The 24,062-nt window shown below is 36.7% G+C and overlaps 1 protein-coding gene across 4 annotated transcripts in view; it reads left to right on the top strand.

The window, feature by feature from the left end:
- EXOC6 (exocyst complex component 6) overlaps positions 1-24,062 on the top strand; it is a 217,077-nt gene that overhangs the window by 112,414 nt on the left and 80,601 nt on the right. For all 4 annotated transcript variants that reach the window (XM_030809250.1, XM_030809251.1, XM_030809252.1 and 1 more), the window contains exon 18: positions 17,179-17,358. In XM_030809250.1, coding sequence (XP_030665110.1) covers positions 17,179-17,358 — 180 coding nt within the window. The remainder of the gene's footprint in view (positions 1-17,178; positions 17,359-24,062) is intronic.

The following is a 24,062-nucleotide window of genomic DNA, read 5'->3' as shown; positions in this document are numbered from 1 at the left end:
AAATGTCAGTTTCTTTTTGGCACTGTAAACATCTTATTAACATGGAGAAAAGTATACTTATTTTCCACAATGTATTATGCTTTGTTCATGTTTTGATGATTTATAGTAGTGCTGACTAGGTCTAACTGAATTAATGTTTCACAGTTTAGAAATTAATTCTATATGAGTGTTTATTTTTGAAAATTTAAAATGTAAGACAAATTAAATAAGGATAGATTTGTTTTCCGTCCTTGATTGGTTCTGATCTGAAGAAAAATAAATATTATTACATGTCATTGAAGTCCTACCTCTTTTGTGGGTGGAAAGATTTCTGTTTGAATAATATACAGGATATACTGAGGATTAATTAATGATTGTTTTAGGTAGAATGTAATATTAAATAATTTCATAAGCTATTTTATTATTTGGAGTCATAGATGAGACACTGGCTTAGTCTAGTGTATATAAATCCCCTTGCATTGAATATTTTATTAAACTAATGATAAACCATGTACTGATCACTTATCTGTAAAATGGGCTTGCTAATTTAACTTTATAGCTCTTTCTAAAAGTTTCCTATTAAAAAGAATTCTCTTTAACTACTTTTGTTATATTATCAATCACCCCCAAGATTTTATTGTAATAACTTGCATTTTAAAAAATGAATGTACTTGTGTTTTAAAATAACTAATTTAATGTTAACATTTAACCATACTTTGAAAGTGTGAAGTCCACAAACAACCCTGGGATCCTAGAATTATCTGCTTGGCCCCCAAATATTATGCTCTTCTGGTGACTCTTGAGCTCATGTAGTCATTTCTATACATAAGACACAAATGCAGAATGATATCTGAATCAGCAGACTTACAAAATTAGTTATTAAAACTTAGAAGCCTAAAAAAGCAGACATTCATTTATTCATATAATATAGTACAGTGATTAAATTCATATACTCTGAAGTTAGATTGCTCTGTGACCTTGGGCAAGTTCTTTAATGTAAATGATTCCAAGTTTCTTTATCTATAAAATTAGAGTAACAGTACAGTACCTACCTCATATGATTGTTATGAGGAGTAAAGAAGATACTTAGCCCAGAGCCATTCACTGTATGTAAGTCATGCTCTGAGCACTCTGTTTAGACTCTGATAGTACAAAAATGTATCCTTGCCCTCAAGAAGCTCAGAGGAGGAAAAAATAATAAAAGACACTTAACAATATGGTATAATAAGTATGATAATATAGGAGGAGATGCCACAAGTTTTTAGTTACTTATTTATCCAAGGACAAATTGATTCTTAGCTTTTATGTTAGATTTTACATAATGCCTCTACTTTCTCTTTATTGTTCTCTCTGTCCTTACATCCATGTGTTACTCATACCCTGTCAAGAAGGGATTTCTCAGGCTTAGAGTTGTAGGCATATTTAACTGTTAACATTACTTTTAATATGCTTACCCAGTACCCTCTGATTAAAACATGAATTGCCTTAGCATCTTGTGTTTCTAGGGATCTTCAGCTAATTTTTCTTATCGGTCATAAGCCAGAGAACCAAAGATACTGGAACACAATGCTCTTAGATTAGGGGATCTTGGAACTGTTTTTCTCAAAATCTGCCTGTTGGGAAAGAATGTTTAGAAATGTTAGCTCTGGTTCATCATTCCAGAGTTGAAGCCATAACTATCATTGCATACTCCTTGGTGTATTTCCTTGGAAATCAAGTTCTGCTCTGTGAATAGCAAAGCATCTTTGTTTTTTGTTGTTTGTTTGTTTTGTTTTCACACAGAACTCAGTAAATGCTTTTCTGTTTTCTAATATGTGAGCAAGAGCTGTTTTCATCTTAAGATTTGAAGGTCAAGTATTTTTCAGTTCTGTCTTTTGGTCTATTTCAAGAGGAATTTGTCTCGAAATGTGATAAGGGGAAGCACTTCAACAGGGAGGATTGTTAAATCAATATTAAAGTGAATTACTGAGGGACACTGGGGAATTTCCATTCATAGTGAATAGTCTGTTGCCTCTTTCACAAAAACGATTGAAGTACAATCTTGGCTGTAGACATTTGATTGGATTATATAGCCCCTTAGCCTAATTTTTTTTCAGTTCAGTGACCCTAGAAAACATCTTTCTATTTGATTGCTTAATGATTCTGGAAACAAGTACTTGATACCTATACCTCCATTTGCTTCCCTTCCAAAAACTACATATGCACACACAAACTACCTGATCTTGTGTCATAAGTATTTATGTTATGAAATAGTGTATAGATTGTTTTGTTAGCTTGTTTGCTAACTCTGTAAGTGATATAAAAGAGGTTCAATAAGTAGTTCCTACCCTCAAGCAGTACCTCAGCTTTTTGAAAGTAACTCAGACCCAATTAGAGAACTACTTAAAGCTAATATAAGACTTCTCCTAACTGGAAAAATTTGCATCAGTATAGAGGAAAAAAAATGGAAATACCATTCCCTTTCTAACTTGTGTGGTAGAGAAATAGTCCAGTTCTTTCTCTTTGGCATCAGGGATCTTTAACTTGGCTCCAAGGAGCTTTTCCAGCCTGCTACTCTGAAGAGTTTTCTTTTGAGTCCTGGCAGTAATTGCAACTGTAAATGCCTAGAAGAAATGCACTTCTGATTCTTTTTCTAACTTGCCTTTTTTTTTCTTTTTGTCTGCTAATGACTATGTAGCAAAGCTTTTTAGGATTGTGGCTGAAGTGACAGTAGTAAATCGTCTTTAAGGGCTTGAAATTCTCTTCTTATGGAGCAAGGACATGGTACATGTCAGTTCTTCCCAACTTGATCTACAGATTTAATGTATTCCCCATTAATATGCCAGCAAGTTTTTCTATGGATGTTGACAAAGTGATCTTTAACTTTATATGGAGACAGAAGACCCAGAAGAACCAACAGAGTATTGAAGAAGAACAAAGTTGGAGGACTGATACTACCCATCTTCAAGACTTACTATAAAGCTGTAGTAATGAGGCTGGGTGCAGTGGCTCACGCCTGTAATCCCAGCGCTTTGGGAGGCCGAGGTGGGCAGATCATGAGGTCAAGAGATCAAGACCATCCTGGCCAACCCTGTTTCTACTAAAAATACAAAAATTAACTGGGTGTGGTGGTGTGCACATGTAATCCCAGCTACTCGGGAGGCTGAGGCAGGAGAATCACTTGAACTCGGGAGGCAGAGGTTGCAGTGAGCCAAGATTGTACCACTGCACTCCAGCCTGGCGGCAGAGTGAAACTCCGTCTCAAAAACAAAACAAAACAAAACAAAGCTGTAGTAATGAATAAGATGTGGTATTGGACAAACAACAGACAAATAGATTAATGGAACAGATTAAAGACCCCAGAAATAGACACACATAAATATAGTCAACTGAATTTTGACAAAGGAGCAAAGGTAATAAAATGTAGCAAAGATAGTTTTTTCAACAAATAGTGCTGGAACAACTGGACATCCACATGTAAAAAAATGAATCTAGACCAGACCTTACACCCTTCACAAAAATTGACTCAAAATGTTTCACAGATCTGTATGTAAAATGCAAAATGATAAAACCCCTAGAAGATAACATAGGAGAAAATCTAGATGACCTTGGGTGGGGCAGTGACTTTTTAGTCTTGATTGTTCCCCAAAGGAAAAATCCATGATAGAAATAATTGATAAACTGAACTTCATTAAAATTTTAGACTTCTGTTCTATGAAAGACCCTGTCAACAGAATGAGAAGACAAGCCACAGAACTGGGAGAAAATATTTGTAAAAGACTTATCTGATAAAGGACTCGTGTCTGAAATATGCAAAGAACTCTTAAAACTCAATGAGAAGAAAATGAGCAATTGATTTTAAAATGGGCCAAAGACCTTAACATATACCTCAGCAAAGAAGATACAGAGATACCAGATAAGCATATGAAAAGATGTTCCATATATATGTCATAAGGGAAATGCAAATTAAAACAACAGTGAGATACCACTACACACCTATTAGAGTGGCCAAAATTCAGAACAATGACACCACCACACGCTGACAAGGATGTGGAGCAACAGAAGCTCTTACTCCTTGCTGGTGGGAATGCAAAATGCTACAGCCTCCTTGGAAGACCATTTGGCAGCTTCTTAAAAAGTGAAACGCAGTCTTACCATATGATGCAGCAATTGTGCTTCTTGGTATTTATCCCAAGGAGTTGAAAGCTTAGGTTCACCCAGAAACTTGCACATGGATATTTATAGCAGCTTTATTCATAATTGCCCAAACTTGGAAGCAACCAAGATGTCCTTCAGTAGGTGAATGTATAAATAAACCCTGGTATATCTGGACAATGGAATATTATTAAGTACTAAAAAGAAATGAGCTATCTAGCCATTGATATGGAGGAAACTTAAATGCATATTATTAAGTGAAAGGAGCCAATCTGAAAAGGCTACATATTGTATGATTGCAACTATGTGACATTCTGGAAAAGAGAAAGCTATGGAGGCAATAAAAAAATTAATGGTAGCCAAGAGTGAGGGAGTGGTGGAGGGATAAATAAGTGAAGCACAGAGGATGTTTAGGGCAGTGAAACTATTGCTCTAAAAGTATGTCATTGTGTATACATGCATCAAAACCCATAGAATGTAAAACACTGAGTGAATCCAGTGTACACTGTGGACTTTGGAATTTGTGGGGTATGTAGTAAATCTCTGTACTTTCTGTTCAGTTTTGCTGTTAACCTAAAACTACTCTAAAAAATAGTCTATTTAAATTGCAAAAAAAAAAAAGGTGAACACACTTGTAACTATGAGGTCAAGAAATAAAGCATTACTAGCACTGTAGAAGCCTTCCTCATTCCTCTCCTTTGTCACTATCTCTTTTCCTCGCAGTACTGACTTTTAATGGCAGAGTAGCTTTGCCTTTTTCTGGGTTCTATTTAAATGGAATCATACAGAGTGCATCTTTTTGTGTGTCTGACTTCTTTTACTCAGCAGGACTTGGGGTATTTCATTTGTGTTGTTGTATGTAGCTGTAGTTTATTTATTTTGAATTCAATATGGTATTCCATTATAGAATTTACTACACCTTATTTATTAGTGTGTGAACTGTATCACTTTTGGCTATTCAGAAACTTTTCTTTTGCTTTCATCCTGGTTATTGACTGGATACGTGACCTTTGAGATGTTATGGTATGGGTAAAATATAATTTATGTTTATTTAATTTTTAGTAGTAAAGATACAAATTCAGGAACTGGCATAAACATTTAGAACTAATGAGGTATTATTGGCAGTTTAAAAATTTTTCATTTTAATTATAATGTTTTGTCGTTTTATATATGTAAAGCTGATGTATTGCTTTGTGAAGGTACTTGCAAAATTATGCCTTGACTGATTAATTGCATGTCAGCTTCTGATTACTTATGTGCTTTTTTATTGATGGAGTGTTCCTTTGTAAAATTCCTTGTATTGTGTATGCAATTTGATTGCCATTTTAAAAAGGCAATGTATATGACATTTATTTCTTTTGTCATCCTTTACCACCAACTTCTTCTTTTCTAGTCTTCTCCCATTAGAGAGGACTATATAAAGCAGTTTTATGCTTACAGCTGATTTAATACATTTGAATGACATAAAATCCTAAAAGGTAAGTTAGAAAACAATCAAAAGCAAAAGCAGATTGGGTAACAAATATATATGGAATAGAATAAGTAATTAGGTCCCTTCGTAAATAGAACAGAAAAGTAAATAAGGGACACGCTACTTTGTCAAAAACATAAGAGGTAACAGGAAAAATAAAAACATTTTTTCAGTTCTGTAAACAAAAGAGGAGGATCAACAAAATGTAGAGACCTCAATCCTCATAGATAAGAGTGCTCTGCTTTCTGTTTTTTTTAAATATCATCAGTAATCAGTTAATTATAGAAAATGCCACTTATAAAGATCATGGAAAGCAGAAATAGAGTAGGGAGATAAATGGTTGAGGACTACTTTAAAAAGCTATTTATATCAGATGATTTGCAAACCTGATGACAAACAACCACTTAAGGAGTGGCAGATGCTACCACAAAGCCACTAGTCTGTGAACACTTTTGAGGTACAAAAGCCCCTGAAAACTAGAAAGGTAAAAATGTAGCACCCACTTTTTAAAAAGGAAAAGGAGATAACTTAGGTAATTGGAGACTTAGAGGAGTATTTAGTTTACAGGGACCTGTGACAATCTCAGATAATCCGAAGACTGGATTTTGAATTATTCCAGACATTGATTATAGCTCAAAACCCATATTTCCGTCTACAAGTGAGGTAATTAGCAGGTGGCTCTATGAGAGATTTAGGTTATTCTAGGACAGGCTACTTTGATAAAGAACAAGAAACGAAATATTTTGTCTTGTCTAAAGTAAGGCTTTGATTGTGTCCCGAAAGATAGTCCTGTAAACAAAGCAGTAATTCCTTAGATGGTTCTGTCTAAACTGAGTGTCATTTTTCACTTGGGGGTATATGTTAAATGATGTTTATTAAGCAAAAATGTAAAAATGTTTATCTATATCTATATCTATATCTATATCTATATATATCTTGTTTTTTTTTTTTGAGACAGGGTCCCACTCTGTCATCCAGGTTAGAATGTAGTGACTTTGTCCTGGCTTACTGCAGCCTCGACTTCCTGGGCTCAAGCAATCCTCCCACCTCAGCCTCCCAAATAGCTGGGACTACAGGCCCGTGCTACTACCCTGGCTGATGTAAAAAAATTTGTTTTGTAGAGACAGGGTCTCACTGTATTGCCCAGGCTGGTCTCGAACTCCTGGACTCAAGCAATCCTCTTGCTTCAGCCTCCCAAAGTGCTGGGATTACAAGTGTAAGCCACTGTCAGGCCCTAAAGTGTATTTTTGTGGTACTGTGCTGATTGCTGAGGGGAAGATATGGAATGGTTCTTGACCACTAGGATTCTTTTAATCTAGAAGAGCAGATAATTACAAACAAATAACAACAGTGTGTAATAGTAGATGAATTTGGTCCTGTAGACATGTTTGATTTGGTTTTGTGGTTTTTCTAAATGTTTTGAATTTGCATACCTTTAGATGAGACTTAAACTCTATAATGATCCTGCCTATGGCAAATACCCTGCCTGCCATACTTATTCTTGTTACCTGCCTGGACCCTGAAGGCATTTAAGTATTTGTTACCAGTTTGGAGCATGGGTAAGATTTTAATCAGCAGAGATGAGGAGAAGGAAGAATTGGTATAAACCCATGCACAGAAGGCAGAAAGCTGAAGTTATATTCAGACATTCAGATAATGACCCAGAAGATGGAATATAAAATCATATTTATTCATCTTATGTTAATAAGGATGCTTATTTTTGTTTTAAAATAATGTTTGGTTTACATGTGTTTTGAATGTATATTCTGGTGAAAAATGTAATTTCTTCTAGAAGCAGTTAGTGTCAGTTTCCTTTACTTAAATTTCAATCTTCAGCTGTATCCAGGCCGTAGCTTTTTACCTGATACTTCACCTTGCATTATCTAACTCTCTAAGAAGTACTTTGTATTTCCCTCTGAAAATTGTTTTTGATATAATTAACATAACTCTTACAGTAACCTACCTTTGTAATAGAACATTTAGTATACTATTTGTGACCTGCCTACTTTAGAACTATGATATTATTAATCTCTGGCTTATTGTCCATGATGATTGTATTTCTTTTTATAAAGAGCAATTTTTTTTTTGGATCATGGCTCACTGCAGCCTTTATCTCCTGGGCTCAAGTGATCTTCCCACTTCAGGCTTCCGAGTAGCTGGGATTACAGGTGTGTACCATCGTACCTGGCCGATTTTTTAAAATTTATTTTTTGTAGAGATAGGGTCTCACCATATTGCCCCTGTTAGTCTCAAACTCCTGGGCTTAAGTGATCTCCTGCCTCAGCCTCCCAAAGTGTTGGGATTATAGGCGAGAGCCACTGTACCCAGCAAGATAATCTTTTAGAGAAATTTCTAGAACTTTATGATACTTCAGTTCTTGTAATTCATACAAGCTTTTCATGGCTTTTAACTTTTGATTTCTTAGTTCATTATGGAGCAGATCTTGAGCTTTGTTTTACTCAGAGTATTGATCAAATGGTAATCTGTGATTTGCATGATTTGCATGCATATAAGGCACAATACATATCCTAAAGCCTAATACTCTTTTTAAAAAAAAAAGTCACAGTAATATCATATAATGAAAAAACCTGATGAAAAGTAACCAGGTGAATTAGTGCTTTTTGCTAATTTAACGAGAATCGTAGCACGCAAATCCCTCTTTTATTTTTTGATTGATTTTTAAGTACTAAATGTAAAGAAAATAAAGAATAAAACAAGAATATAAAAAATAAAACAACTTCTTTTGATTGCCACATTGACATCTAAAATAAATAATGGGAATTATATATATATATTTTAAAAATTATAATTTATTAATTGGCTTCTCTGCCCATTTTATTATACCTTTTCTTTCATCATAACTAAATACTATTAATAAATTATACTGGTTAGTCTTATTTGCTTTTTCCCTTCTGCATTAGTAGTGACATTGGATAATGAGTTGGATGCTATATGCAGTGTAACTAACATTAGAAATGTTTAGGTCAAGATAATGGATTATTGGAATTTTGTTTATTAGAGCAGGAAGAAGTTAACTAGGGAGGACACCTTTATGGTGATAGCTCTAACTTTATCTGTTGCCTACATATTTGAGGCCCATAAAAATATAGATGTATTTCCCTTGCACTAAATGAGCAAAATTAAATGTAACTTTTTTCTTAAATATTGAATAAATATTTCTATTAAGATAGTTGTATTAATCAAGGTGATTAACAGAAAATTGACAGGAACTGGTGGAAAAACAGACTCAAACTTTCTTAAACAATAAAGGAAAAATTATTGGCCAGTGACACTGAGATGTCCAAAGATAGAGGGCACTACTGCTCAGTACATGTCACCATGGACCCAGAGTCTCTCCATCTTTTAACTCTGCTTTATGCAATTTTGGCCTCATGGTCAGACTACTTATAGTGGCCCAGCAGTTCCCAGCAGCTCTAGGCTCTCTCAGTCTGGTAGCAAAATGACTGCCTGCCCACAGTCCCAAGCCTCACATCGTCATGTCCTGTCATCTAAAGGAAGAGAAACTGTCTCCCTCCCCTAGCTGCTGTATAATTTTTTTGTAAGAGGTTGGGACTGGTAATTGACTTAAACTTAGCAAGACCCAACCTTGGAGCTAGATATCGGTTCAGTCTTACCCAAATGAGATAGCTGTGAATGGGGGCAGAGTGATTTTCCAAAACGTATTTGGGAATTATTCCAAGAGGGGGAATGGACGATAGACAGTAAATCGTAGATGTTTACTAAAATCTTTAGCTATTACTACTTAGCTTTTATTCAAAACACACATGTTTATGCTCCAGGAGGTCTAGGTGGAATTTGTGCATGTGTATGTTTTAAAAAGTTCCTCAGGTGGGTTCTGTTGCACACCTATGGTTCGGAACCACAGATAGTATATTTAATTCTTACACATTGAAATTTTTTTTAAAAAGTTCTCAAATTATGCTAGATACATTTCTGCCTCCAGAGGGCACTATTTCCTTAACAAACAAAGGAAGAATTACTTTGTTTATAAACTGAATCTTTACATTTTATTCAAGAGTTAGCTGATATGCTGACTAGAATGTCAAGAGTTGATAATGCTCTTGACCTTGTGGTAAGATCATAAGATTGAGATTATTCTGGGTTCAACTGTAGAACTCCCCAAGAAGTTCTAACTAATTTCCTTAGCAATCACTAAATCGCTAGTAATCATTAGTAAGCATCTCTTAGGAATGTCTTAGCAAATAATTTAGTGTATTCCTATGTGTATAACTACAGGAAAAGTTATATTGAAAGGCTTTTCTATCTTTTCTATCTTTGCTCCCATTTCTTTAAAAAGAAAATATAGTGAGCCTGTTCATGCAGCTATAAAGATCAGACACATATGTTTTCTAATGATTATATTTGTCTGGATTATAAAATAAGCAGAATTCTTAGTCCTTAGAAAAGTCCTTTCAAGTGTTGACTTTAATCATATTCCTGCTCAGGAGTGCTGTCTGAAATTTTTCTTTGACACAGTACAGCCCGTGATTCCCTGACATAGATTATTTGCTTCCTATTATAGCCCGTGGAAAGCATTAATAAACCTTAAAAAATATTAGGTACCCTTCCCCGAAATTTTTTTAACATCTTGAGAAAAGGTGATTTTAACTTAGATATTTTATGGGAAAAGTGGAACCTGCTCATGATGTCACCTCAGAAACACAGACTTACCAACAAAGTTCTAGTGACAATAACAAAAAGCAATAAATAAATTTTTATGTTTTCCCTTTTATTTTTGCTTAGTTCCTTCTAGAAAGTACTGTTTTCTGAACCACTTTTTCACTAAACATGGTCTAGAAAGCATGTAATTATAATTATTTTATGTGATGGTGTGAATGGTTTTGTCATCATTTTAAATTTTCTTCTTTCAGATAAAAATAGTGTTTTTTCCCTCATGACTTAAAAATTTCTAGATATTTGGTCTCTACCACCCCCTCAACTTTTGGTTAATATTTCAATTGTCCCATATTGCTTTTTTAAATCTAGGAAAATGTGAACTAACATCTTTATTTTATTTTAATAAAATTCTATAAAGTAAAAAAGAGAAAGCTGGATTTAAATTTGGTTTTTAATAAAATACCCAGTTTTATATCAATCTAAAGTTTAACCAAGTACTTTAGCTCTGTAAGTTTGGAGGAGGGGAGCTTCTTGAATCTGGCTTTTAAAATCTTGTTATGCATCTTCTCTTCCTGCCTATATTAGAGGCATCCCAAAAAAGCAAAAGAAATCATAAATAGCGGTCTGAGTGCAGATAGGAAATGCAGTGAAAGATAGGAGCAATCAGACTCTCAAAGTTCTTTGCCTGGTGATAGAAGGGAAGCAGGTTGAGTATTTATGAGATGATTGTACATAGTTCTGAGGTTTAGGGTTCTCTTATCCAGCTGCCTTCTTGAATTACTGCCTATCTTCAGTTGTGTAGTGAACTATATTTATCTGCTTAGATTCAGTAAATGTAGTGAGACATGAATGGGGGAACTGATTATGAACACTGAGGCAAGATGCAAAATGGTAAATAATTATTTTTATATTGCTTTGAAAAAATTGACTTACAAGTGATGTCATTAAGGTGTGTTATCTTGTAGTTCTGTAGGTCATAAGCATTTGCCATCTTAGGTACCTGCCCCTAATGTTAAGGAAGTTAAAGAGAAGTAGGTGTTACTGCCATGAATTATACATATTAAATATGACACGCCTTTCCACTGGTTAGTGTTTCACGTTTTTTTTTTTTTTTTTAAAAGACAAGGTCTTGCTCTGTCACCCAGGCTGGAGTGCAGTGGCGCAATCTTAGCTCACTGCAGTCTCAAACTCCTTAGCTCAAGCAATCCTCCCACCTCAGCCTCCTGAGTAGCTAGGACTATAGGCACAAGCCACCATGACCAGCTAAATTTTTAATTTTTTGTTAGAGACAGAGTCTCACTATGTTGCCCAGGCAGTTATTTAACTCCTGGCCTCAAGTGATCCTCCTGCCTCAGCCTCCCAAACAGCTGGGATTATAGGCATGAACCACTGTGCCCTGCCATGTTTTACATAAAAAAAATTCTGTTAATGTTTAATACCCATTTTTTTCTCCCTTACATAAAAATAACTACACTAAGTTAAGCCAACTTGGGCAATTTGGAAGGCTTGGAATTCTGATATATTAACAGTCTCCATACAGTTCTTTTAGTAAGACATTTATTGAGCATTACTAGGTAAAAAACACAAGTAAGGGCAAGAAAACTAATTTGTTTTAGCTCCTTCTGGGTGCCAATTACTGTTAGGTACTTTGCATTAATTATAGAAGCTTGTGTAATGCTCAAAACAGCCCTGTGAGATGGGGATGATTCTCATTTCATAGATAAGAAATTAAGTTAATTTGCTTAAGATGTAAAGATAAGTGAAATAGTGGGAATCAGACGCCTTCCCATTTTCCCAAAATGATTTTGTTTTTTTCTATTAAGTAAATGTAAGTACTAACCCATATTCTTTATGAGCCATTTCTTTGTTATTCATTATTAGCAGGAATGGTGATTTTTTAAATGGCTACAAATTCCTTGACACTTCTCTCATTGAGAAGTGGGGACCTGTATCCCCTTCTCTTGATCTGGGCAGACTTGTGACAGCTTTGACCAAGAGAGTACAGTAAAAATCATTTGAGACTTTAGACTTCTGAGGCTAGGACATAAAGGCAATGTGTTATTGCCTTTATTCCAAGCATGGAGCACACATGCTTGGAGCCCTGTGCTGCCATGTAAGAAGCCCAGTTACTCTTTGGCCACTTTAGTGCTTTGAGGAAACACTAAAGTGCTTGGCTTCGAGGCAGCCAAGCAACATGGAAAGGCTACCCATCCCCGGTGCCAGACATATGAGTGAGGAAGCCTCCAGATGATTCTAATCCCCAGCTATTGAGTCCTATTGCCAGCCTTCAAGTCTTTTCCAGCTGAGGTCACAGATGCTGTAGCACAAAGTCATCTCTACTGTTTCCTGACCCATAGAACCTGTGAGTATAACAAAATGTTTGTTATTTTAAGCCACTAACTCAAAAATAGTAACTGGAACAGCCACCACATAAATACTTCTAGATTCCTATTTTTTCATATCACCATGTAGCTTTTCCTCCATGAAGCCCTGTTTCTAACCAACATGATCTCTTCTTATTTGGTATACTTTTACTATACATGTAATTAGTATTAATTTGTGCATGTTTATTCATTCTGTGATTATTGTATTTTCTTTCTTTTATTTTTATTTATTTATTTTTTTTGAGATGGAATCTCACTCTGTCGCCCAGGCTGGAGTGCAGTGGCATGATCTCAGCTCACTGCAACCTCTGCCTCCCGGGTTCAAGCAGTTCTCGTGCCTCAGCCTCCTGAGTAGCTGGGATTATAGGCGTGCACCACTACACCTGGCCAATTTTTGTATTTTTGGTAGAGACGGGGTTTCACCATGTTGGCCAGGCTGGTCTCGAACTTCTGATGTCAGGTGATCCACCCACCTTGGCCTCCCAAAGAGCTGGGATTACAGATGTGAGCCACCACACCTGGTCGATTATTGTATTTTCTATCCTTATCTAGATTTTCTGTCCTCAACTAGATTATAAACTTTTTTCAAGACAGGGGTGATTTCCTTTTTTCATTTAACAAGTGCTCATCTACTGCTTACTATGTGCCAAGCACTGTTCCCGGTGCTAGGGATATATCAGTGAATGAAAACAGACACACACTTCCTGCCTTCATTCCGTATCTCTGGGTTCCCCATCTTGGATTCAACCTATCATGGATCAAAAATATTTGGAAGAAAAGATGCGTGGTGCATCTGTACTGAACATGTACAGACTTCTTTTTCTTGTCATTATACCCTAAACAATACAGTGTGACAACTATTTACATAGCATTTACATTGTACTAGGTGTTAGAAGTAATCAAGAGATTATTTAAAGTATACAGGAGGATGTGTGTAGATTGTATGCAAATACCACACCATTTTATATAAAGGACTTCAGCATCTGCAGATTTTGGTATCTGAGGGAGATCCTGGAACCAATCTCTTACCAGAGGATGACTATAAGTAACTATTTTGAGTCAGAGCTCATCTTGCTACTACAATATTTAATAGTGCTTCATTAAAATTTCAATTCATATAATTAACATTATCTTAAATATCTGTTTTATCTAAAGTAATGTTTATTTTTACTTTCTTCTGTAGTTGAGGGGAGGCTCTGTTGAACTCAGTGCCTCTCCTTAATGTCAGCTTTGTGTTGGATCACTGAATGGGGAGAGAAGAAATATCTTGGAATTCTTGTTCTAATCCTACTGTGAAGCCAGGCATGCAAATAGAAAGATGTTTATCAATAGTTGGTTTTTCTCAGCCCACCATGGCAGTGAGTAGTAAGTGGTTAGTGTGAAAATTGGAGAGGGAGCCAAGGAAGTGTTAAAATGTGGAAATGGTACATTTTGATTATTCATCTGAGAATAATGTGTGGTCTGCTCTTGTTGGGTGGAGTGTTCAATAGATGTCTGTTAGGTCCAGCCGATTTATATTGTGGATCAAGTCTTCTGGTTTTTCTGCCTGCTCAAATATGCTATTGAACTTCTTTAGTGATTTTTTCTTTTTTTTTTTTTTTTTTGAGATGGAGTCTCGCTCTGTTGCCCAGGCTGGAGTGAAGTGGCGCGATATCGGCTCACTGCAAGCTCCGCGTCCTGGGTTCGTGCCATTCTCCTGCCTCAGCCTCCCGAGTAGCTGGGACTACAGGCGCGGGCCTGGCTAATTTTTTTGTATTTTTAGTAGAGATGGGGTTTCACCGTATTAGCCAGGATGGTCTTGATCTCCTGACTCCGTGATTCGCCCGCCTCAGCCTCCCAAAGTGCTGGGATTACAGGCGTGAGCCACTGTGCCCACCCTAGTGATTTTCATTCACTTCACTTATTGTACTTTTTTTTTTTCTTTTTTTAGATGGAGTATCACTCTGTCACCCAGGCTGGAGTGCAGTGGCACCATCTTGGCTCACTGTGACCTCAGCTTCCCAGGTTCAAGTGATTCTCCTGCCTCAGCCTCCCAAGTAGCTGAGATTACAGGCATACACCACCACGTGTGGCTAATTTTTTGTATTTTTAGTAGAGATGGGGTTTCACCATGTTGGCTAGGCTGATCTCGAACTCTTGACCTCAGGTAATCCACCTGCCTCGGCCTCCCAAAGTGCTGGGATTACACGCGTCACTTATTGTACTTTTTAATAATTTCTATTTATATTCCCTATTTGTTGATGTATTCTCATAATTTTCTTTTAGTTCTTTAGATATGGTTTCCTTTTGTTCTTAAGTTTTTGTCCTATAAGTTCAACATCTGAGCTGCCTCACAGTTTCTATTGGTTGCTTTTTTTCCTGTGTATGGGTCATATTTTGTTTCTTTGCATAACTTGTCATTTTTTGTTGATAACTGGACATTTAAAATAATATAAGATGACAACTTTGGAAGTTCTCTCCTCTCCCAAGGGTTTGTTGTTTCTCCCGTTTGTTGTTTGTTTTGCGACCTTTCTGAACTAAATCTGTAAGTCTGTGTTCTTTGTCATATGTGGCCACTGAAGTCTTTGCTTGCTTAACTTAGTGGTCAGCTAATGATTGGATACAGATGATCTGCTTAAAAGCCTGGAACCTGTAAGTCCCCTAGTCTTTGCCAAAGGGCTCCGTGTACATGTTGGGGTGTGTCTTAAACACTGAGATAGGAAGTTAATCACTCTGCTTTGACTTTTACTTCCTGCTTGCACATGATACCAGTGGGCTAGGGGACATCCCCAAATGCTGCTGGGACCTCGATCCCAGCCAATGTCCAGGCTCTTGACACTGTCGTGAGAAGGAATTCAAGGATGAGTCAGAAAATAGTGAAAGTATGGAGACTTAATTGCAAAACAAAAAAAGTACACATTCAGGAAAGGGGAGTGCAGGCACACTTGAGAGAGAGAGAGTCACGCACAAGGTGGGGTGGAGCTGCTATCTTTATGAATTTCTTTAACCAAGGGATGAAATATTCATGATGATTCCTGGAAAAAGGTGGAATTTTTTTTGGAACTGTGGTGCCACCCATTTTTACACCAAATATGAGTGTTCCTAAAACTGTCATGGCACTGGTGGGCATGTGATATAGTACGTTATGACTGTACATTGAGCCCTGGGTGAAACTTGGGTCAAATCTATCACCATGTTGAGTCCTGTCAGTCTTAGCCAGCATGGTTTACACCCTGTTTTTCAGGATCTTGTCTTATCAGCCCATAGCTTCTGCAGCTATTTCAACAGTTTCCTTTGGCTAGTCACATAAAACTGCTGCCTAGAATTTCCTTTTCTCCTGTCACTACCCTGTTTTATTTCTATCTTGCACAGAGCTTCAAGGTCAGCCATAAATGAGAGCTTAGAGCCTTCTTAGGTCTTTCCCAAGTGTGTACACAGCCCTATGTATGTATGTGGCCCTTTAGATGCCCAGGAATCTGTTAGAGCTTTTCAAAGTCATCTGTGGACATTTTATTCCCCATTTTTTCCTTTTAAGCCCTTTGGTTGACCTATCATTTGTCCCAGTTGTTACCTACCATCTCAGGCATCCTCCATATTAAACTTATTGCCTCTAATTGTTTTTGACAACTGCACCTGGGGAAAAGGCTTTTTGTACTAGGCAAGTCCTGATTCGGGTCAAATAAAGACATCCCTGTAAATAGGCATGGAGTCTTCCAGGGAACCACCAGGTAGGTCAAATAATGATAATTCTCTGAGAATGTGTCTTTGAAGGAGCTGCAGCTCTGTTCTGTCTGCTTTGATGGCTGGCAAGCTATAGGTTTCCACCAGAGTTTTAGAATGTTGTCTTTCGAGAGTACTGTAGAGCTGGAACAGAGGAAGAATAATGGAAATAGGGCACATTAAAATATAATAAAGCTCATTTTTCTACCAAGATTTAGCTGTTTTTCTTGAATAAATGATGCCTGTATTTCTGCAAGTTTTGAGCTAATTTTCAGAGTTCTGAAAAGGTTGATTTTGACAATTTTTGATAAGTTTTCTGGTTACTTTTATGGATGAGAAAATGTTTGGAGATCCTCCCTCTGCTGTTGTTGCTGGCATCACTCCTGTTGTTTCTTTCTTCTCAGAGAAATTAACTATCTCAACCTCTTTCTCTTCTGCCTCCACCCCTTCTTAAACTGAAAGCACTGGCAGATATTCCATTTCTTCTGTGATAGCCCAACTTAATTGCTCTCAGTGAATCAGGGGTTAGATAGAGGTGGTCTTCTGTGTTCTTGGCAACTTCCGTTTTTCTACTTCTGTTTCTCCTAAGGGTCCTCTTAGAGTTGTGAGAACAAGTCAGGAATTAATATCTCATTAAGTATTCTATCACATAAAGACAAAAAAAGATGATAGGTTGGAAAGGAACTAAGATGTGATATCCAGTCAAATAAATAGAGTACTGCCAGAAAAAAAAAAAACAACAATTTTCCTGAACTTTGAATAAATGACTAAAATATTAAACCGAAGGTAAATGTAAAATAATATCTAGAATTGTAAGAACACTTGTTTTATTATCTGTTTCTTGTCTTTTGTTGTTATTTTGTCCCATGCCAGGATGCTCGACATGCAGCAGAAGGAGAAATATATACCAAACTGAATCAAAAAATTGATGAATTTGTTCAGCTTGCTGATTATGACTGGACAATGTCTGAGCCAGATGGAAGAGCTAGTGGTTATTTAATGGACCTTATAAATTTTTTGAGAAGCATCTTTCAAGTGTTTACTCATTTGCCTGTAAGTATAAAAATTTTCAAAAATTGTTTTGTGTTTGCTTACTAAAGTGTATTTTAGAATTTAGTTTGAGGTTTCCTTGCTTAAACCAATTTCCTGGAGTGCATGTTTCTTTCTCCATTATTATAAATCCATTTGTAAGGAATTATAACTTAGCCAAATTGTTTGAAATTTTAATTTATTTTATTTTTAACCAAAATGCCTATAACTCTCTTTCCACCAAAGCTAAGGCAAAACCCTGAAACTGACAATATAGACTTAAATAGAAATAATCTCTAATATAAATAATTTACATAGAGTTAACCTAATTAATGGCTTTTCCAGTTAGAAAGGACCAAGAAATTACTGGCTATTTTTGAGCCAAGAGAGTAAAAGTAAAACTGGAGCGTTGTTCTATCCAGGCACGTAGTCATAGCACATCTACATTTTGGACAGTTGGTTGATGAAACATTAAAAAAAAGATACAACAAGGACATTTGGTTATAAAGAAGCTGAAATGTTGGATTCTTCAGAGGACTGCAAAGACTAGAGATATAATGGTGGGATGAACATACTCTTACTAGGTATATCCAGAAATAATAAAACTGTTAAAACATGAATGCAATAGTTTTGAACAAAAAAATAGGAAGAAATTTTATCAACCTTTTTATCTTATGATACAATATAGCTGAACACAAGAATATTGACCCATTTATGCTGGAAGTTGCAAATTATTTTGTGTGAAAAATCAGACCTTGGAGATGACCTTGAGCAGTGTGATATAAATAACTCCCACAAGCTTAGTGTTCCAATAATGGAATGCTAGGCATAAATGGGTTAATCTGGAACCTACACAGCTGCCCCCAACCACCCTCTCCCTGCTTGGAATGGGGAAAAAAAGGTAATTTTCCTCATCCTTTACTCTTTATCCATCAGAAACTGCTTCAAAGAACCAATTAGAAAAGTTGAGGGAAGGTGTTGCTAAAAAAAATTAATGGAAGACTATTTTAAAGAGATTGTCTCATGGATCTGGGCCAGAGGATTTTAGAAGCTTACCCAGGGATGATACTGTATTCCCAACTGCTGTCTTTGAACTGAAAAAGGAAATCTATAAATATATTTAATTTTTATATCAATGAAATTCTATAGAAGTGCTTTTTATATAGTTTATACTAAATAATTGTTAAATTAATTTGAATTCACCTTGTCAGTATAAATCATGCTTCTAGCCAAAAGCAATCCTCAAGAACAGATGCACGTGCTTACAGACACACACACACACACACGCACACACACACACGTTTTATGTTTTAATATCTGTGTCATGTTTTGCTTTGAGGTGATGGGTAGGAATTTTGTACATAAATGGAATAGGATTAAGAGAGATTATATGTTAGAAATGTTTGGGGTAAATGTCTCACCTTCCAAGGTCACTTTCTAGGCTGACATCCTAGAGGAAATCCTGCTTTTTTGTAAGACATACTCTGGTGACATTGAGAGAAATAGACTCCTGGTCTAACTAGATCACTCATCTATCTATTACGACATTTTGTATGGCTTTAGCTGAGTCTTCATATGCCATTTTGGATTTTTATGTCATCTAACGTAGATTTTTCTATAAAGGAAATGAATTTTTGTAGACCAATAAATTCAACAATAAATACAAGGTGTAACCATATAAAAAGAAAATAATAATTTACACCTAAGAAAAAAGAAAAGTGGGCTGGATATGTTGGCTCACACCTGTAATCCCAGCACTTTGGGAGGCCAAGATGGGAGGACCATCTGAGCCCAGGAGTTTGAGACTAGTCTGGGCAACATGGTGAAACCCAGTCTCTACAAAAAATACAAAAATTAACTGGGCATGGTGGCGTGTACCTTTAGTCTTGGCTACTCGGGATGCTGAGGTAGGAGGATGGCTTGAGCATGGGAGGTGCAGGCTCCAGTGAGCCGTAATCATGCTGCTGTGCTCCAGCTTGGGTGACAGAGTGAGACCTGTCTCAAAAAAAAAGAAAAGAGAAAAACGGTCCTAACAACAGTGTATTGTTATTCAAGAATGAACTAAAAGCATGATTTTCAAGCAAAAAATAGTAAATTATTGACTGGTAAATTTTAGAGTCAATAGAGTGATTATATTATTGCTTTGTATATTAGTTTTCTGAAATCCTGAAATTGTATCAAATATTCAACTAGATTGTTTTAAGCAAAGGGAATAGGCAGAGGCATTAAATCTATTATTTTTCTAGATGAAGTATGGCATTACGTTAAGCTACCATTTTTATTTAAATGTTTTGAGTTGAAAATGATTTCTTGGTTTAAGGTTATTCTTGGACCCAAATAGGGTAAAGGGCCAATTCTGGACTTCTTTAACCCTCAAAGAAGCTTCAGACGAAGCTTATCACATTTAACCGCAAATGAGTCCGCTTAAGCAGAACAAGCCATCCTACTTACAGACATGAGTTAAGTGGTGGTTCTGGTTTGGGCCCCATGCCCTGTCTTTGGTTTTGGTAGAGTTCAGGAACGATGGAGTATGTTAGAGTCAATGGAAGCTGAGAAACCAAGGGGCACTCTTTCAAATGTGCAAATATTGGCCAATAGTGCAAAAATTTGGAGATTTTCTGGGATAGAGGTGACTCTGTCACTCCCTAACCCTGAAAGTTACCTGATTGAACACTTTTAGCTTAAAAGCTCCAGCGTTAGTTTCACTGAGTATTTAGTTTCTATCAGTCCCCTGCCAAAAGAGATCCCTTTCCCTCCCCTCCCCTCTGGCGAAGTCTTGGTCTGTCACCCAGGCTGGAGTGCAGTGGTGCAATCTTGGCTCACTGCAGCCTCCGCCTCAAGTTTCAAGTGATTCTCCTCCCTCAGCCTCCCGAGTAGCTGGGACTACAGGTGCAGGCCACCATGCCTGACTAATCAGAATGTTTTCTTAGTCAAAGATTGTCATGATGTGCAATTGCTGACGACCATTGCCTAGTGAAAAGTTCCATTTGTTCCAGAAAAGTTATGATCTATCCAGTGAAATTTTGTTCTCTGCTCACAGGACATGAGAACAGTACAGATTAATAGATAATGATGGTTTTGATGGAGTCCAGGGAAAGAACTCTGTCATTTTCACATATTGTGGTAGCAGTGGAAACCTGCAGGATTTAGAAAACCACAATAACCCGAATAATGTTCGCTTTAAATACCTCTTATCTCCAAGGTTACATGAGTGAGAGAATTGATTACTTCCCTTGCTGGCTGTGGTGGCTCACACTGGTAATCCCAACACTTTGAGAGGCTGAGGCAGGAAGGTCGCTTGACCCCAGGAGTTGGAGAACAGCCTGGGTGATACAGTGAACCTCGTCTCTACAAAAAATTAAAAGATTAGCCTATTGGGAGGCTAAGGCAGGAGGATTGCTTGAGCCCAGGAGGCAGAGGCTTTAGTGAGCCGAGATCATGCCACAGCTCTCCAGCCTGGGCAGCAGAGGGAGACCCTGTCTCAAAAAAAAAAAAGTCCCCTCACCTTGCCTCCAGATTAAAATACCTATTCATCTGCATTTTTCTGTGCTCTAGCTGAGAAGGCAGACTCTCTTCTGGCTACAGGAATTAACAGCAAGCTAAATAGTATTGATAGAAATAACAAATATTTTCCCATTACCCAAAATGTTAAGCTTCCCTGCTAAAGATATTATCTTCAATTAGAATAATAAAAAGGCAAATTCCCGTGAGGAATGTTTATCTTTTATTGTTTCTAGAGGTCTGAGTGCTTGAGGATGTGCATAGATGGGCTGTAGAGTTAGAAATACTTATATTTGAACTTTAGATTTGTAATTTACTAGCTATGGGATCCTGGCAAGTTGCTTAATCTCTCTGAGCCTCTTCCCTTCTGCAAAATGAGCATAATCCATTTTTCCCATAGGACTGTCATAAAATGAATGAAAATAGTATGTAGAAAAGTTGTCTGGCAGGGTACTTGGCAAAAAGTGGGTACTGTTAATAAATGTTAGTTTGGTCTTTTATTCTCCTTTCTTCCCTTGTTACAGTTTTAAAACCCTTTATAGTATTAGTTTCATTGTGTAATGAAACTTTTTTCCACTTTTTTTCTTGTTATATTTATGCCTGTGTTTTAAACTTGATATTAGTTTTCATTCTATGACTTTATATTATATAGCCACTTGAAAATATTCTTTATTATGAAAGGCATTCATTGTAAGGCATATTTGAATCATTATTATAGCTTGAGTTGCAGTGCTTACAATTGCTAACAGTCAGATGCTAGTTAATGCCAATGAGGTCTGATTAATATGTAATTTTATCTCTAAATTAGTACCGTTGGAAATCATGCCAATTTTTAATATTTTAAATATGTAAGTTTCCCCTTTTAATAATTTTTTTCTGACAATTAGAAAATATAGCCAAGTATAGAGAAGGAGACAAAAATCACCTTTATCTTGTTAAAAGATCATCATTGTTTTAGCTGGGCATGGTGGCAGGCACCTGTAATTCCAGCTGCTCGGGAGGCTGAGGCAGGAGAATTGCTTGAAGCTGGGAGGTGGAGGTTGCAGTGACCCTAGATCACACCATTGCACTCCAGCCTGGGTGACAGAGCAAGACTCTGTCTTACAAAATGAAAATAAAAATCATCACTGTTAACATTTTGGCAAATATTCTTCAGGTTCTCTTTTTCTATGCATTTATGACACAATTCTAAGGTGAATGTATAAACAAGCTTTGTTTTTTTTGAGACGGAGTCTCGCTCTGTCGCCCAGGCTGGAGTGCAGTGGCGCAATCTCGGCTCACTGCAAGCTCCGCCTCCCTGGTTCACACCATTCTCCTGCCTCAGCCTCTCCGAGTAGCTGGGACTACAGGCGCCCGCCGCCATGCCCGGCTAATTTTTTTTGTATTTTTAGTAGAGACGGGGTTTCACCGTGGTGTCGATCTCCTGACCTTGTGATCCGCCCGCCTCGGCCTCCCAAAGTGCTGGGATTACAAGCGTGAGCCACCGCGCCCGGCCACAAGCTTTGTTTTTTAAACAAGATTTTATATTAGGCCGAAAATTTAAACCAGAAGAATTTTAAAAAACATTAAACATTCATTCACCACTGACATAAATATAAGTAGAATAAGTTGTTGAGCAGCTTGGACATATCTTGTTATTCTTCATGACTGCCAAATGGAACTCAGTAATGTTTTACTGTGAACTTACTGCCTAACCACCCAGCACTGGTCTGTTTCTGGAAATAACAGCTAACATTTTCTTCCTTTATAAATGTTAATTGTGTACTCATTTTAATGAAGATAGTTTATTGATTTACCGTCCATAGGGGAGACATGTAAATGACAATGAGTTTTAAAAATGTCTTCACATGTGTTTATCACTAAAGGTACCCAATTTATGCAAATATTTATACTAACAAATGGTTGTCTTTTATGGTAGAAGTAAATAGAAGATCTGGAATGATCAATTTGTTCATATTTCTTCCTTTCTAGAAACTCTTCATTGTTTTGTCTTTAACTATAATGTAATCTTCTTTGCTTAATTTTGCTACTACTCTAGGGATATTAAATTAGTAGATAAATCTGGTTCTAATTTGAATTTTAAATATCAAAAAATTTATTCCCAGAAAGATATCTTTTCCTTTGCTTTCAAATATGCTTAACTTTTGATTTTCTGCATGAATGGAAGTGGTATGATGGACAATTTAAAAAAAAGACATGATCGGCTGGGCGCGGTGGCTCATGCCTGTAATCCCAGCACTTTGGGAGGCCGAGTTGGGCAGATCATGAGGTCAGGAGTTCGAGACCAGCCTGACCAACATGGTGAAACCCCGTCTGTACTAAAAATACAAAAATTAGACGGGCAGGGTGGCACATGCCTATAATCCCAGCTACTCAGGAGGCTGAGGCAGGAGAATCACTTGAACCCAGGAGGCGGAGGTTGCAGCGAGCCAAGATTGTGCCACTGCACTCTGGCCTGGGTGACAGAACGAGACAACAAAAAAACCAGACATGATCTTTAGTGATAATATGAATTTACTGTTGGCATATGGTTCTCTAATTATGTAGTAATTTGGGGTATCTTTCAAGAAAATCTCACATCAGAGATTAGATGCCTAAAAAGCTGTCCATTAAAAAAAACATCTATTAACAGGAGTATTCCTCTGAATATCTTTTACTCTAAGATTAGTAAATGGCCTCAAAATCATGTTGGGAAATATATATCCCAAGATCCAATTGTGCACACTTCTTTCCAACTGTGCCTTGACAGTGGCATCACATTGGTAGCCATGGTAGGAGTGATTAGACCATTTTTTTTAAAAAAAAAGAGTACAAATTAAGGCTTTTTCCCCAGAGAATCATTGTTACATATTTACTAGCACACCACTAAATAAAGCATAACTTTTAAAATCATGCTGTCAAAGAAAAATTGTTTAGTTTTTATTAACTCAAGAAATCAAGCACAGTATATGCTCAATAATAAGATTAAAAATATTATAGTAGAAACTTCTTTCAAGATGGGGAAATGTACAAGTGTTACTCGATTTAAACAGCATCTTCTCCATCTGTCCCTTTTAAGGTATTTCTCTTTTCAGGTATTTCCTTTGAAGAGTTTTTTTCCTTGGTTTAATTGTTTGCTTTGGGCTGTAGTGTTTTACTGATGTGCCAATTTAGTATCCTTTGTAAATTATTTTCCCACTAAATGTATCTGATGTTACTAAATTTTTAATTTGCATTTTTAGTTTCCA

The sequence above is a fragment of the Nomascus leucogenys genome, chromosome 3, assembly GCF_006542625.1.
Source record: "Nomascus leucogenys isolate Asia chromosome 3, Asia_NLE_v1, whole genome shotgun sequence".
In the NCBI taxonomy this organism is placed as follows: Eukaryota; Metazoa; Chordata; class Mammalia; order Primates; family Hylobatidae; genus Nomascus; species Nomascus leucogenys.
This window is presented reverse-complemented; position numbering and strand designations above follow the sequence as displayed.